At 39.2% G+C, this 17,101-nt stretch overlaps 1 protein-coding gene across 3 annotated transcripts in view; it reads left to right on the forward strand.

The window, feature by feature from the left end:
- GRIA4 (glutamate ionotropic receptor AMPA type subunit 4) overlaps positions 1–17,101 on the forward strand; it is a 398,973-nt gene that overhangs the window by 329,352 nt on the left and 52,520 nt on the right. For 2 of the 3 annotated variants that reach the window (XM_047071078.1, XM_047071079.1), the window contains exons 7-10: positions 746–913; positions 2,089–2,193; positions 7,334–7,444; positions 15,368–15,574. In XM_047071078.1, the coding sequence (XP_046927034.1) occupies positions 746–913; positions 2,089–2,193; positions 7,334–7,444; positions 15,368–15,574 (591 nt within the window). Of the gene's footprint in view, positions 1–745; positions 914–2,088; positions 2,194–7,333; positions 7,445–8,809; positions 8,843–15,367; positions 15,575–17,101 lie in introns of those variants that run through there. The other variant, XM_047071080.1, reaches the window with a different exon arrangement.

Genomic DNA, 17,101 nt, shown 5'->3' on the forward strand with positions numbered 1-17,101 from the left:
CATCATCAGAAAGCACAGGGTCCTCACTTCAGGTCTCTACTTTGACCCTCTGTGACAGCAGAAACTTAGGGGGATGACCTGATGTTCCCGTGCACATGCACACCGGACAACATGCGTGGACCTAACTATGCTCATTCGTATGTAGCACAGTGACGGGTACATACACTTCTGTTCAATAAGTAGATGTTGTTTCTGGCATCTTATGGCTAGGTGACAGTAAATATTCCCACATTCTTCTGAGAAACCAAACCAACATAGACACTTCAAGTCAGTAAATGCACAATAAATCTTAAGGAGCCCTGCTGGGCATCTCAGAAGAGGAGAATGAGGCACCGCAGCCATTCTGGACTCAGCCGCAGCACATGACTTCAAGGCAGATGGTGGTAGTAATGCACTTAGCTGCTTGCACTTTATCTGTTTCTACTCGGACCCGGTGAAAAGACCTCACTCACCAAGGGGTCTTGCTTTTCTCACCCAATGGAAAACTGTGCATTAAAATTTCTATTTTTCACAGTGTGTTTTCCCCTTTTAAAATCAGAGTGGTAAGATTCAGTATACACTCTTTGTAATAAAGTGATAATAGAAATTTCTGAAGCTAGAGTCAATTAAATATCAGTAATTTAACTGTCCTTTAGGCAAGAGGGTGTTTAACGGCCCCTCTTCGGGTGCTCAAGGACCCCAAGACTGTTCCTGGTGACTGGTAAGAGTTGATCATTCACCATTATAATTACTTTCATTTTGTTAGTATACGTCTGCTCTGACTTACGATGGAGTCCTTGTGATGGCTGAAACTTTCCGAAATCTCAGGAGGCAGAAGATTGATATTTCAAGGAGAGGAAATGCTGGGGATTGTCTGGCAAATCCTGCGGCTCCATGGGGCCAGGGAATTGACATGGAGAGGACACTCAAACAGGTAACTCACAATTTCATTTAATTAAGTTCAGTTGATTTCACAGTGCTAAGTGCGGCATCTTCAAGAAAATGGAATAATTTTTTTGAGAGTAAATCCATATTACAATTGCCATTTTAATATATTAAGCCATTATCATTTTTGAGACATTTCTAAATAAAATACTAAGTAGAATAGTGTTCATATCTTATATAGATGCTTAGTCAAGATAAACTAGGTCATGTCACAATCACAACCCCAAGTCCTTGTGACTTCAAACAACGGGAGTATTTCTCACTCACACACACACGTTAGATTAGGAGAGGTACTCTGCCGGTTGTAATCACTCAGGCTAACACAGCAATAACCGTCTCAAATGCTACAAAGAGAAAGAGAGTTATGGAAGGTTTTGAATTGGCAGTTAAATGCTGTGGCCCAGTGGTGACACTCATCATCTCTGTTTACAACTCACTTATTTCAGTCACATTGACCTACCTAACTACGAGGACTCTAGGAAGTCCATGCTATCTTGGGGCCAGAACATCCAAGAACTAGAAATGTTTTTTAACCACTGCTAATTACTACCACAGTAGATCTTTAAATTGTCTTGTAAACTTGGATTAAGTAATTTGTTTATTTTACTCTGTTTGGGTTATACTAACAGTATTTTTCAAATGATTAATGTAATATGTGTATATTTGTAATCTTACATTTTAAACGTTCTGAAATGCCATGAGTTCAGATCACAGGTAAAAATGAATTAAAAGGAAATTTGGAATAAAAAACCCTTGAAAGTTTTTTTTTAGTATATCTGTATTTTAAATCCCTCAGGGCTTAATTTTAATATTATCAAGGAGAATATGATACAGTATGGTTATCAGGACTATTTAATGTGTTATGTGAATACATAGATAAAACTGAAAAGCAACTATTAATAACCCATATTTCCTTTCCCATAGGCAATACTTCAATATTAAGGAAGTATTCTTTATCACATTAAAAAAAATATTCCTCTTTCAAGTATATATCAGAATTGATTATATCCCTTTGATTTACTTCTTTCAGATTATATCCCAGCAGCTCAAATATCCTATGGTATTTTAGTTATTCATAGCTTATAGTTATAGCAGATGAAGTCAAGATTTCTGTAAGCAAAATGGCAAATGAATATATGAGTGGGTGTTGTTTTTCATTCATAGGTTCGAATTCAAGGACTGACAGGAAATGTTCAGTTTGACCACTATGGACGTAGGGTCAATTACACAATGGATGTGTTTGAGCTGAAGAGCACAGGGCCTAGAAAGGTGAGCCACACTCAACCGGTCTTCTTAGTTTGCATTTGACATTTTTAAAGGCTTATACGTAATAGGTAGCTGGATGGTCTACATTGGTTTTTAAATGTGAGTACTTACAAATAGCATTTTTTTTAATAATCTGAGCTGAAGTAAATTCTTGTGTCACATAATTGATATTTAATGGTATGCCAAAGCTGAAACAAACTAATTTATATGCTGTTTATATCCCGTATCCAAAGTGGAAACAATACATTTTTTTAAAAAAAGATTTAGCAAAAGAGTCTCAAAAACCAAAATTTACAGTGCAGGAAAGCATACCTTGCAGATAAGACACGTACTGACCTCCATGCAGTCATTTATGAAATCATCAGAACAACAAAAACATATTTAGAACAGATGAAACATTCTTGAAATAAGCAAGTAAACACATTGCAATGAACAAAAGAAAGAGCAGATAGAAGATGAGATTAAGTTTATCACTTGGCCAGCAGGGTAGAGGAACAAACACCTGGGAAACTCTAATTGAGGGGATGGGGAAGTTGGATAGGAAGCTGCTGATGCCAGCTTCCTGGATTTCAGAAGGTGACTCTGCTGGTCCGGTGACGTGACTGGGCATATCATTGGTCGTCTGAACATCCAGCCAGTACTTGATGTTACGGAACCAGACAATCCAATCTCAGTAGTTAGTAGGTACTTTATACCCAACACATATAATTTTTAACATTCCTTTCACTAGGATTAGCTAGGATGCTCAAGGAAAGACGTGTTCAGTTCCCTCATCTAAAAATTGTCTCAACCCTTGGCTGTTTTAAAAAGCTGTCTCATGTATAATTTCCTGCTACAATGCAGTAATAGTAGCTAGAACGTATGGAATGCCTGCTGTGTCCCAAACACTGGACTTGGTATGACTTAATCCAACAAACCTGTAATGTGAGTACTATGAGCTCCCTTCTTCCAACGAGAAAACTACGGCCGGACAGGTTATAGCTCCTTGTCTCAGGCCCAGCAATGAGAAAACGAAGACTTTAATTCAGATGTGCCTGACGTCAGAACCTTCTACATTATTACCCCACCCGAGTGGTCCTGCTCCAAAGGAGTTTACTTTCTCGCACGGTAGAATATAGTCATTTCCGCGACAGTTAAAAAGAAGGCATGTGGAAATCCTAAAGAGGAGGAGATCCCTTCCAGCTGGAGGAAGACAAATCAAGGAAGGCTGTGTCGAGGAGGGAGGCTTTAGACGCAGGAAACCAGCGTTCGGACAGGTGGACAGGGAGGCTGGACGTGGTGAGAACCCGAAGCAGGTCAGGAAGAGCAGGTGACAGGCCCCATGGGCCCCTCCAAGGACACCACCCGTGGCAAGGGGATGAGATGTGCTCCCAGGAAGAAACGTGGTGACTCCCATGTACACACCGACTGGACCCACTGCGTCCACACACAGCCAGCGACAAGAAAGGAGGCAGCCCGTTTGGGGCAAATGCTTCTCCCCTCTTTGGAGCGGACAGAGTCCCCGCCCTAACAACAGTGGCTCACCTCCAGGCGCACCTTCCGGCCACACACCAGACTTTGCAAGAGGAGCCATGTAAACAGAAGCTTTGCGAAATGCAAAAGACCACCCCCTACTTCACAAAACAGTAAGTACAGAGAGTAGAATGACCTCTCCGTAAAAGAAAGGATAAAAAGGAAGCTGGTGGTAGCTGGCAGTAATAGCAAGGGAGCTGTATATGGCACTGAATCCTTCCATGGCCTGTTGAACCGTGACGCTAACGGCAATTAAGGTTTTTGGAGGCGAAGGTTAAAGAGCAAGTTGGGAGAGTGATGAACATCTTCCCACTCAGCTGACATCCATCCAAAACCCTTAAAAGAAATACGAAGTGTAAAATCGGGTAGACTCATCCGTCTTCGTTTTTCCGTGGCAGCGAGCAACTTGGGCCTTCTGTCAGGAATATCAAACTTAAAAACGAGCCACGCCGAGAAACACTCTGCTGGTGGAACTCGGCAAAGTGTCTGCAAACTGAGCGATCGTTCTTGTAAATGGAACAGTTGCCGGCAAGGGAGCTGTCTCTGAAAATAGATCAGAAGGTCTGCCTGTCGGTTTCCGTGACTTCTGTAACAGAGGAACTGATGGAGAGACTCCTTAAGGAGGAGCCACGACGCTCTTTCAGAAACGCTGGCTCCTGAGTGCGGTGGGACCTTTCCACTCCACTGACCCCCAGGAAGTGCCCTGCAACCAGATGTGCCTGGTGCAGGGATTTTTAATTGGAACAATTGTATTTATTGAGAGCAGGTTACATCCCACACACCAAAATGGAAAACCGATGTGCGTTTTTACATTTAATCCACACAACAGCCTGGAGGTGAGATACATTTTTTCTAAATTTATTTTTTTTTTAAGTTTCTTTATTTTTAAGAAAGAGAGGGAGGGAGGGAGAATCCCAAGCAGGCTCTGTTCTGTCAGCACAGATCCCGGTGGCAGGGCTCCATCCCCTGAACCATGAGATCATGACCTGTGCCGAAATCAAGAGTCAGAGGCTTGACCGACCGAGCCACCCAGGCACCCCTGCCTATTCTCATTTTAAAGAAAAGTAAGGCTCATAGAAACTAACCTGCCCAGCGATGTTCAGCTAGAAAGACGTGGAGATGGGGTGGAAACCAGGGTTCACCATGCTCCAGAGCTCACTCTCTTCATTGCTGTGAAACCCTGTCAGTCCCAGGGCCTCTAAGAGTTCCCTTTAGGGCTGGTATGAGATTCCTGTTTTGGGGGGACATGTCTGGTCTTATCAGCCCTCCCAGGAGCAAGCTTTAAGTACAACAGGGGCTCCTCATGGCCCCTCAGTCCTCACCAGATCCCTACGTCGCAGTCAAGGTCCCCTGTAAAAACAGAGATGTTTATTCATAGTATGGCAATATTTATGCACAATTCACCTTTAGGAGTCCAAAGAAGACAAATATTTTTCTGACATCGCTGCCGTTTTAGTGATTTAAATGCTTCCCTGTTTTTGCTCTAGCGTTACAAAAGTATCCTTCCCCCAATTTCTGTCTCTAGGAAAAACGCCTAGCTCCCCATCTGATTAAATGAGATCAGGCTTGGGAAAAGTTGCTAGTACATTGTCCGATGGTGTGACGAACTAAAGAGAGAAACTGCATCTCACGTGAGGTTCTAGGTCCCAACTCTTAAGATTCCTTTCTTCAGGAGGTGACCCCTATATCACTGTCCGCTCTAATTGACTCAATTCCCAGTGAGTCCATGGTCTAATGAGATTTGCCATGAATGGTCCCATACCCCAAGCCCTGGCTTTCTTTTTGCACAGAATTGCAAGTAAATAAAAGGCAAACACATCCACTTAGGTAAAATTTTGCTTATTACTTTAACTTGTCGGCACTTCTAAATCACTTGTCTTTTAAGGGTCGAGAGTCATGAAGCCGCAGGCCATTTTTAAATGCAAAATGTCAGGGTCTTGCCGACATCTGAGGACTCTCCAGGATGTGTCCCAAATCTGTGTTTTTTCTGTTGTGGGAACTCATTAAGAAAGAAAAATGCCATTCCTAGACAATGAGCTGCTGGGACCTGGAAGGTGGCTGCCTCTTAACGAAGTGCTAAACTGTAAAACCTATTTTCACATCTTATAATTGTCATGCGGAAAGGAGAATTAACTGGAAGCCTGTTAACTGACATGTTGCTTTTTTTTTTAAGTACACATAGGAATTGAGGGTTATGAGGATGTGTGTGTATGTCTCAGAGGCATACTTGTTTTTAAATTAACTTTTTAACTGAGTTCTTAAATAAACATCAGGTACAAATAGATTCTTTCGGACACTTGAAAACAATTGCTGAATTGCTGTACGTTCATGATTTCAGATCAAACTAAGAACTGTGTCAGACCTTCTTAATGACAGTCAGTTTCCTCTGTCTGCCCTATGATGATACATGCAACATTTGTGAATAATATGGTGCTTCTTTCTGACATGTTAATCCTTACTTCATTTTACTATGTTCACAAATACTAACACAATAGTTAAGAAGCTTGGAAGAAGCAGGAGAGACTTCCAGAACATACTGGGACAAATGAGACCAGTAAGCAATTACATAAATTTTATTGGAGACACGAGTATGATCACCTGCATCCAGAAATTCAGGAAGGAAGTTAAGCAAGTATTAAGTGAACACCTGTTTGAGAAGGTTGTGGAGCCTAATAGCAAAGTGTGTGGACTCTGTGTCCTGCAGACCTGCGTTTTGAATTCTGACCCCGTGGAGTATTCCCGAGTGCAGTGTATTTAACCTTCTTTTATAGGCCCTCATCTCCAAAATCTGGTTCGTAAATGCACCTACTTCTGAATTTGCTGTGTGTATAAACTTTTCCATGCATCTAAACAAAACACATCGGACACAGTGTGTGTCCCAGTGCAAGCAGCCCAAGTGGTGGCTATTCCTGTTACTTCATGGTCTACAGGATACAAAGAGCCCTGGATTTCCTTTAGGACCCCGTCACAGTTCATTACTTTGTAAAGTACTTAACTAAGTACTTAATAGATTTTATGGAAAGGACTTTGTTTCATGTCCAAATGAGAAAGTAATACAAGGATGTAAAAATGCAAGAATACAAATTTAAGTGTTATCTTTGAATGTGAAAATACTGCTCATTAATATTAATCTCTGATGTATGTAGCCTTTTAGAAAGTGGTCAGGCTTTTACCCCGGGGCTAGCTTATGTAAAACCCAAAACTATTTCTATATTGCCTCAAAAATATGCAAGACTTTTTTTGCTTGAAAATAACCCGTATATATTCCCTTTACGATAAAACCAGTAACATTGATAAAACCATGTAAATTAATTTTAGAAGGTGACAGTCCCACTAGAAGAGAGGCTCAACATAAAATGGTGTTCCATCTGTATCCCTATTCTTTTTTGAACCCCTCCTCCCCAATGTCGTGGCCACTCCCCGATGGTATATTGTGAAGTTGCCAAATGTACAACCAGGCAGTATCATTAACATCAGAAAAATCGGCTCATTGCCAACTAAGAAAACTCCCAAAGCCTTCTTTTTATCTCCTTTTTAAATTTGCCTGCTTATTAATACCCCTCATTGTTCCCAAAAGAGCTGGAGAAGACTATTCTAAAATGCGTCTTCAACAATTTTCTCTGTTCTGCAGGTTGGTTACTGGAATGATATGGATAAATTAGTCTTGATTCAGGACGTGCCCACTCTTGGCAATGACACAGCAGCTATTGAGAACAGAACAGTGGTTGTAACCACAATTATGGTAAGTTTTGGTCTATGCTTTATGCTGTTCCGTCTTGTCCACAGGCAGATTTGATTCCCCAGCCATGGGGAACAGGGTGAGCGCTGCATCATACGTGTGGTGGCATGGGTCATGGGTCACATGATCCACGGGAGTCCGTTGAGGGCCCTGAATAGGTTTGTCCTGAGCTTTGAGTACACTCGGTACTTTCATTTGTATTATTTTTTTTTTTTTGCACTGTTGTTCTTGGAAAAATGCTCAGATGTTAACAATTGAAACTGTCACACTCTAGTTAGAAATGGATGAAATGCTAACATTCCAAAGGACACAAGAATGAACATGAGAAAAGCAGCAGCCAATCACAGAAAAATATCTGGTAGTAAACACCATATTATTGTTGTTACTGTTTTTTTTAAACATCATTGTAATAATAGTTAATAGTGTTCAAATGGATAATTTTCAAGTAGTTTAATCATTGGATAGTGATTTGCATTGTCTGTTTATAATAGTGGGGATATGAATGTAAAGATTTTAATGAGCATGTTTTATAGAACTAAATGCTTTCAAAATTTTATTTTATATTTAATTTTCACGTGGAAAGGGTGTTTTGCACCGATTATTTTTCTCATTGACCACTGACACATACGCAATATAATTTTTGGACTTCTCTTAAGATTTAAGAAAAATACGACTGCTCCATTCCACCACATCATAAAATGAAAAATACTCCAAGTTTTAAGGACATTTTCTCAAAGCCATCCTAATGAAAATACCTTTTAAATAATAGAGAATATCTGGTATATTCTTCTCCCCTAAAGTCAAGCCTGCCCTTTAGAGTCAATGCTGGTCAAAGGAGATGAACAGTCGGTGACCTATATCCTCAGCTCACTGTCTCGTTAGGCAGAACACATTTTTAATAATTCATGAAGCCCTTCCTCTAAATAAAGTGGAAGTATTTTATGTTATTTAACTCTTAGCTTATGTAACTTTAGTTTTTAGTAACTTCGAGTTATTTCCAAAACTCTTGGCCCTGAGGTCAAAGCGTGAGAAAATTCCAGAGAGAAAGCAGCCTCCGTGTGCTGGGATTCGTTTTCTCTGTGTTGCATCACCAGCTAGCAGTTTACTGTTAATCTGCCAAGCCTTGATTGAAGGTTGATGATTTTAGAATGCAAACCGACTTACAGCAGTTTTTTTGTAAGAGTGCAAAATATACACCTTCTAATTAATTGTGTAACAGTTGCATGGGACTTGAAAAGCAGTATATAATATATATAGTATATATATGTATATATATATATACATATATATATACACGTCTATATTTCTTTTCCTAAAAAAGACACAGTAATGGAAAGTCGTACTTCAGTACAGTCCTCCTCTTTTCAGCCTCTGATGAAGAATCCTATTTTAAGAAATTGATCAAGAAGGAAATGAGTTCCACGCTGTTCGACCATTCCTAACTAAGGCTCACGTCTTGTTCTCCTGTGTAGTAGATTTAAGCTAATTTTTCATGTGGGATTCTTCTTGGATGACCAGCTCTGGACTACCAGAAAAACATTTTTTTTAAGTTCTGTGACTTTTCCGAGATACTAGAACAAAAGAAGAATTAATCCTCTTTCTCAAGAAAATCCGTAGATGTCGAAAAAGAATCACTCAGTAATTTTGACCTATCAATTCCCCTATCTTGAAACGAGGGCATTGTACAGAAAGGTGGAATTCTGTCACTTCTAATTCCAAGTGAAGGTCTTCTAAACGTAAATATCTCTGAGTTTGTGTGCTTGTTTTCTGAGTATACACAGCTGTTTTCTTTAAAGGTTCTCTGAAATCTTGCCTGTTCTATGTGAAATAAAGTGTTTTCATGTGCATTATAGGTATAATGTAGACAGTCTCCTTTTCGTCCATGTTATTAAAGGCACGGGAGATCTAATTCTTGAAACCAGAATATTGAATCACCTTGCAAGCATGGCTCATTTTCAGGAAGCATGCTACCAAAACATAAGTTACAGTGATTGAGATTCAGTGGTTTCTTATATACGTAAAGAATATTCTGTAAAGTTAACTGTTGTTTGACAGTGATATCAATATTTTTGCTATTAAAACAGTGCAATACTCGTATTTGTCTTTTGTATAAAAATGTAATCTTCCTATAGTAATACCTCTGGGCTGTGCAATTGCATAATGATTCGGTAATTTAAAAACATCCCAGAATCTTTTCCCTCAAAGTGTTCCTTGTGTGTGCTCTTGTTGAAAATGGTCACCCGGGACCTGTGACCACTCCACCATCTCGTTCATTTTGAACAAAATATGATTCCTTGTAGATGAATGAGATATTGGCACCAACATGTAAAAATCTCCCAAATTCAACTGAGAACTCCCAACACAGATGGCACTGGTTAGACACTGTAACGTGCACGAGACACGTACCCAGACACGGAAGGTTGAGAGTGTTGTGGCCCTGGAAATCATTCGTTTTGATCAAAACTGATATGGCGTTGCTGTTCTCCCATTTGTCTTTCCTTTGTGTATGTTGTTATTTATGTGTCGATACATTGTAATGATACATGCTGTTAAATAAAATTGATTGAGAAATTCATTTATTCATCCACAAATATTTATTAAGCTGGGTACGGGATATGCTGCACAACAAAACAGACAAAACCCTGCACTCAGATGAGTTGATATTCTAGTGAGAGAAAGCAGACAACAGGCAGTAGATGAGTATCTTAGATCTCATGCTCAAGTAAAGTGTGGCTTCCGCTTTTTGAACTGGTGAAATTTGTTTTTTTTCCCCTTAGAACCGTGTTGTATATCTAGAGTGGGGTCTCCGTTTGAATGGCTTGTTCCACCTGAATATAGTCATGCTGACAGCACCTTAGCTGAACGTGCATGAAATGTAAACTTGGTGGTGCCCTCCCATGAGGGTCAGGACTACAGAGTTGGAAGGTCTGAAGTTTTGAGTTCAGATGCCCACTGTTTTCTGTCAGCCTTAGTGACCAAAACTTATAAAAATTTTATAAAGTCTGTAATTGTATATGAGACTCTGAGCCCTCCTACCTTTCTGAATTCTAAGTAACAATTCCTGTCAACAACCCAAGAAAGCCAGGTCTGCACCATGTGGTTTGAGGACGCGCGGTTGAGGAAAAGGCATTAGTGCCGTAGAGAAGAGCAAGAATGGTGGTTCCGTCTGTGATCTCACTACTCGGGCTGCGGAACTCTCCGGAAAAGGAGAGATAAAGCGGTATTTCAGCCGAGCCCATTTCCCCCTGCATGTTCACTTCTGAAGCTAAACAATGCTTATGATGCATGACTCAGCTTAGAAGGTATTTCTTACCGTCTTGTGAACGTAACAAACCTTGAGGAAGATTGTGCATACATACATCCAGATTTATTCACTACAGCATCAGAATTATGTTACAAACCTGAAAGCAGTTTTACTTATCACACATGATCTTTCCAGAGGTTACTCTGTTATACCTTTTGTTAGATGTTTCGTATTTTCTCTAGGATTTTATAGATACGCACTGTCTATATACATGTGCACATATAACAGTACACACGTATTTTATATAATATATGCACATGTACATAGACCTATGCACTAAAACATAGACGTATTTATTCTCTCCCTTGTACTAAATACTAACTTCCCCATACATATGCCTGCCTCTGAAGGGCTTAGCACTCGGTTGGTTTTGAAATACCTTATTTTGAATGAACTTAAAATTGTGCAGCCATCCAATTTATTCATTTTTTTCTGAATTGAATAATAACCTTTTAATTCCCACCTTTAAGAATTTTACCCATGGGATCAATTATCTACATCCATTAATATTCTTCAGGGAAAAGGAAATATCACGTAGCAACTGACTTTGGTTGATAGTACTGATTTTATTGTTTTAACTCTTTTCAACAGTGCTTGTAATGTTTATATTCATGATGTTTAGAAAATCTTAAAAACGTTCTAATAAGTATCTCTTTCAACAGTTTTACTTCTACTAAATACAAATAACCCCCCAAATTTTTCTCAGTAGGAAAATACTTTATCGATTGAAAATCATCTTAATTCATTTACACAAACATTTTCATAAGCAAGCCCTGATGTAGCAGTTTTAGACAGGGATTGATTTCTTTCCTGAAATAGCAGAGCAGATGTAGAACACTACCCATTATGGAAATTGTAGTCATAAACTCATAATCACTAAGAAGTAATGCATTTAAAATAACTTCTGAGGAATTACTGTCCCAAAGAGCACAGTAGTTGATAATAAAGATGGAAGGTTATACTCTTAAGGCAGAACTAAGTGGTTATATTCTGCTTGTCTGACCTTTCCGTTTGTATTCACAGTTCAATACCCGGGACTCCATAAGGCTGCATATCAAAGACGCCCCACAAATCCCCCTTAATGACTAGCCAGGACTCTATTTTCTTTTCTATTGAGAAGATTTGGTGTTTTCTTCAGGCATAGTAGCCCCCAAAACCTTGTATTAAATCCTCCGCAAGTATGCAGGGTAGAAGGGCTACATGTGGGCAAATTGTCAGATTGGGTTGGTGCAAAGGACGAGGTTGGGAGAGTGTTGAAGATCTGCTACTCATGTGGACTTAATATGAAAGAAAAGCAAAATGAGACCCTCGCAAAGAAGCTGGGTTGAGCTGAGCAACCGGGAGATCTTTTGTTCAAGAAAAGCCTCGCTTTTCTCTCCACCTGTTCTCCCACCTTCCTGAGGGTGATCATCTTGTTTCTCTCACACTGGAGCACCGCACACCTGAATCTCAGTACCTGTGCGTGCCCCTACCTGTGCAAAAAGTCTCGCTAAATCTCTAGTCAACATCTTCAGTACGCTGAAGGTCTTCCAGTCTTTGTTGGCTTGTTTGGCAGGAGCTCAAAGACCCTGACAGGCCCGTTCTGTCCAAAAAGGGAACTGAAAAAAGAAAAAAGAAAGCTAGGTATTTTTTTACTTAGATTTGCACGTGTGTGTTTCAGAAGAGATAGCCTAGCACTTAATAGTCACTTTCCTTTTGAAGACCTGAATCAGGAATTCTAATATAATTACTTTGCCCTGATACTCCTGTTTAGGGGGCACAATTCCACCAGGAAATCTTCAGATGTATTGAGTGCCTTATACGTACCAGACAATAGGAGGAGATAAGGAGAGGTTTTATCTACACTGTGTACTTATAATTTCATATAAAGTATTTCATTCACTCACAGTACAGAAATCCACATCCTTACTTACACCTGTCCCCTCTTTAGTTAAATCACAAATCTCAAGTAGCTGCACACACCTTGAGGAAGAGCTTCAACAATTTCCATATACTTCAACAATTTCCATATACTTCAAAATAGAGATTCAGATCCCACTTCTGCTACTTCTGTGAAATGGAATGATTTGCTTACCCTCTCTGAGCCTCAAATTCTCTGCCTGAGAAGTGGGAAGTGCCTGTCTCAAAATATCAATGTGAAAAGTAAATGAAAGGTACAGTTAAAGAACTTCGCGTTATTTCTTCGCATGTACTAAGTAAGTCGGAGCTACTAATATTTTTCGCAACTATATATATATATTTTTTTTACATTTTTATTTATTTTTGAGAGACAGAGAGAGACAGAGCACAAGTGGGGGAGGGGCAGAGAGAAAATGAGACACAGAATCCAAGAAGGCTCCAGGCTCTGAGCTGTCAGCACAGAGCCTGATGCGGGGCTCGAACTCAGAAACTGTGAGATCATGACCTGAGCTGAAGTCAGATGCTTAACCGACTGAGCCACCCAGGCGCCCCGTTCACGACTATATTTTATCATTGTCCTCCACCACCTTTTTACAAAGAATTACAATCTTAATCACAAGAGGACAAGAGGAATATTTTATTTATTTTTGCCCTCCTCGTTCCCACTGCCTGGCACGCAGTGGGTGCTTAATAAATGTTTGAGTACACAGTAGAAACACAGCTTTTCCTAAAGCAACTTGCTCACTATATAATGTAGAGGGAATTTAGCAGCACAGATGTGATTACCAGCTAGAGAATCATGTGCACATGAACTGATACGGTCATATATGTATATGAAGGCTAAAATACTTAAGTGTTCAAGTATTGCAGACACTTTAGAATTGAACTTCAACCTTAGCACCACATGGGAGCCATAGCGGTACAACTTTTGAAAACTCTTAAGTGTGTTCTACTAAAAGTTATAAGTGGTAACCATGAAGCAATTTCAGGTGTATTTTATAAATGTGTAATTCTTGATTTTCTCTACATATTCTCCCATGTTTTAATTAGCTGTCACAAGAAAAAAAAAAGGAAAGTATTAGCTCCTTGTAGCTACCAATATTTTATAAACTCTCTTAGAAATTAACACTGCTCTGCAACAACTCACCAATTTTCATAACCACATTTATAATTTAATTAAATTATACAGGAGAATGTTTTCTGTAAGCTACCAAACCGTTTTCATCTATCTAAAGAAGAGACAATTAGTTGCCTTAATTTTATAGGTAGAGAAAGTTTCTTCACCCAAGTCCAGTGTTAAATTATTCATTAATTACAAAGAGGCGGGAGATTTCTGGGTCCCTTGACTATGTCAACATAAGGCAGTAGTATTCAAGGACGAAGCCTAGACAATTGCCCACAGGAGAGTTACTTAGGGCATCTCTGAGAGAAAATTACGGACCATGTCATTTACATTTTTATTAAATTTTCAAAAGTAGTTTCCAAGTTTGCAAAGTCCTTAAAAATCAGAAGTAGTATAGAAACTGCCATGTTATGCAAGGTGAAATACCATCTATCGCAGAGTCACAAGAGCCACATTCAACTTTGCTAGTTAACACGCTGGCTGAGGGAGAAGAAAAGAGTTGTGTGAAAACTACTCCGTGACTGTTACAGTACAATGTTATAAATCCATGATTTCCGTGACATTGTGGCCAAAAGCAGTCACTTCTTGTCTGCATATGGCTAAAAAGTCTAAAAAATCTGAGGTGTGACCAGCACACCTCAGCTATGTTCACCACACCTGTCTTTTGGTGGCTTTAGTCTTCATTTATAAAATCAGGTGTTTGTTAGTTTATCTCTCTAGTTCATGGCCTTCAAATCATTTGGTTTAGGGGTGTGTGTGTGTGTGTGAATTGAAAACTGTCTACTATTATTAGCCACCAGTAAACTTTTTCATATTATAAGGGTTTTCACAGTCATTCTTCATCCTGTTTTCTTACTTGCTTCAAAAACTAAATGGGAATATGACTTGAAGGGCGTGATTGTCATATTGGGGGGTGGGGAATTACTAGTTTTCATCGGAGACATATTTTAGAATAGAATAAAATTTCATGGACCACACGACCCTAATTAAACTCTAATGAAAGCAAAATTATTGGACAATGTTAGGAAAGGTGATTTAATGCAAATAAGTATATAAATTTTTTAAGCTCTTAATTCATTTCTTCACTGAACTCGCTAGCACCTGCTCTGAGAGAGGCATCCAGCAAAATGCTAGATAGCAAAGAAAAATCATCTAGCTCTTTTCCCAAAGGAGGTCACAGTTGAATGTGGCCTAAACCAGATGCAGAATATGGAGACCTGTGACCTTGACTAACTACTAAATGGTCTCTAACTTCATGAGATATTTTAGAATACTAATCCCATTGCCAAAGATGACAGTTTATGCCTGTCTCGACAATTATTAATGTTTATTTTTCCTGTCACAGTGCTAGATATTTAACAGTCACTCAGTAGAAAACTGTTTTAAAGATTTCACTTTCAGTATCCAATATAAAGCCATCGAATATACTTGTAAGCATATTTCTCTATTCATCCTTTATTACTGATTTCTCGCCACACAAAACCAATGTGTGTACTAATACTAAATACAGTCATTTTGTCAACTTCTGCGGTTGAAAAGTTTAAGACTTTGCTATGTTTTATTATTTTCCCCCTTTACAGTTCTACTTCTCTCATTATAGGAATCCCCATATGTTATGTACAAGAAAAATCACGAAATGTTTGAAGGAAATGACAAGTATGAAGGATACTGTGTAGATTTGGCATCTGAAATTGCAAAACATATTGGTATCAAGTATAAAATTGCCATTGTCCCTGATGGAAAATATGGAGCGAGGGACGCAGACACAAAAATCTGGAATGGGATGGTAGGAGAACTTGTTTATGGGGTAAGCAAATCAACTTACTGAAGAATTTACTTACATAAACCTGAAACTTTTTTTTTTCCCCGCCCGGGCACATATCTGTTTCTAAAGACCTATTACTGTTTTTAAATTTGCAGTTAACATTCAGAGAGGCATATACGATGTTCAGACGTTTCTCTAGTTCGTTATGGTGCCATTCCCAAATAATGAGAGAAGTTAATACCTCATAACTTCAAAATCTAGAAAGATAAAAAATTTAGAATATGATGTCCTATTTAAAAAAAAAAAGTGGTGACTTCAGTACCTGTGATGATTATTCTCTTGCCTGATGTTGTTCTATCATAGCTATGATGTTTTAAGAACCGCACAACAAATCTTTTATTTATGTTACTTGGTGATTGAAGGGAAAGATTTCCTTCAACAGCATAAACTAAGACCTTATTTTAAGTAGTTCTCTGTATCCCCATTGCTTGTACTTACTGGTAAATATCTTTTATGTAATTTGGTGAAGCAATCATGAAATTACTTTAGCATCTATAAAATATTCACAGTCCTGCTGAACATAGTAAATTTAAACTTTGTGCAGTGGCATCATTTTTTTCGATGTAGCAAAACAAAAAAAGCTAGAACATACTTCATAGCGGGCCTCATGTGAAAACAGGTGGAGGGAGCCCTTCCCTGTGAGTTCACCATATATGAAGTACACACAGTTTATCGCCAAGGGCATACTCTGTGTAGACATTCCTGCCTTACTCAGAACAAGATCAGTTTCTTCAGCTGTCCCTGCAAAGGATCGAAATGAAACCAGTGGTTACCAAGTGCTGGTGATGCGTGATCCTACCAAAGTCCAGAAACCAACCCGAGAGCTCGCAGCAAGCTGTGGCCACCTGAGGTGTACTCAGAAATTTCCTAGAAGACAATTCATATTTCACAGACTTCTCCTTCAGAGCACACCCTGTCTGATTCACCCTCACAAGATGACTTTGAGATAATTGCATGAGAGCCATCCTTCCCTAGACAAGAATAATGATGGCACGATTGAGGACATAACCGAGGTCTATTGAGGGGCCCCGTTCCCAAGCCTGAACTGCAATCCACTAGTCACGATTCTGCACCCTGCACGTCACACCATGCAGCGACCAACTTTCTGCAACCAGTCCAGGCCTGTGGCTGTCCCCTCAGCAGAAGAGGAAATTGTTTGGCATTAAAGAGCAATCAGTTAGTTTTATATCCATTTATAAGAACTATTGACCAGTGAGGTGCCCTAAGTGAAGGTGAAAAAAATTGGCAGTTTTAAAGAATCAAAAAGTATTTTACCACAGGGCTCATCAGCGGTTTGATAGTGAGCTTCAAGCTCGAAAGAAAAAGGATCCCTAAACCAGGTGTTCCTTGGTAATTTTTTAGACGGTTGGTAATATTTTTAACTTTTGATACAATAAGTAGATTTTAAATATAAACATTATTCAGGTTGTTAGAGCTACAAGAATTCATTTCCTTCAGAGATCACTATTGGGTATTTCATCTCAAAAAATCCTACTTGGATCACCAATT

This window comes from Lynx rufus, unplaced genomic scaffold, assembly GCF_022079265.1.
Source record: "Lynx rufus isolate CCGP_SWC_20201006 ecotype Redwood Valley unplaced genomic scaffold, mLynRuf1.p SCAF_9, whole genome shotgun sequence".
Lineage (NCBI taxonomy): Eukaryota > Metazoa > Chordata > Mammalia > Carnivora > Felidae > Lynx > Lynx rufus.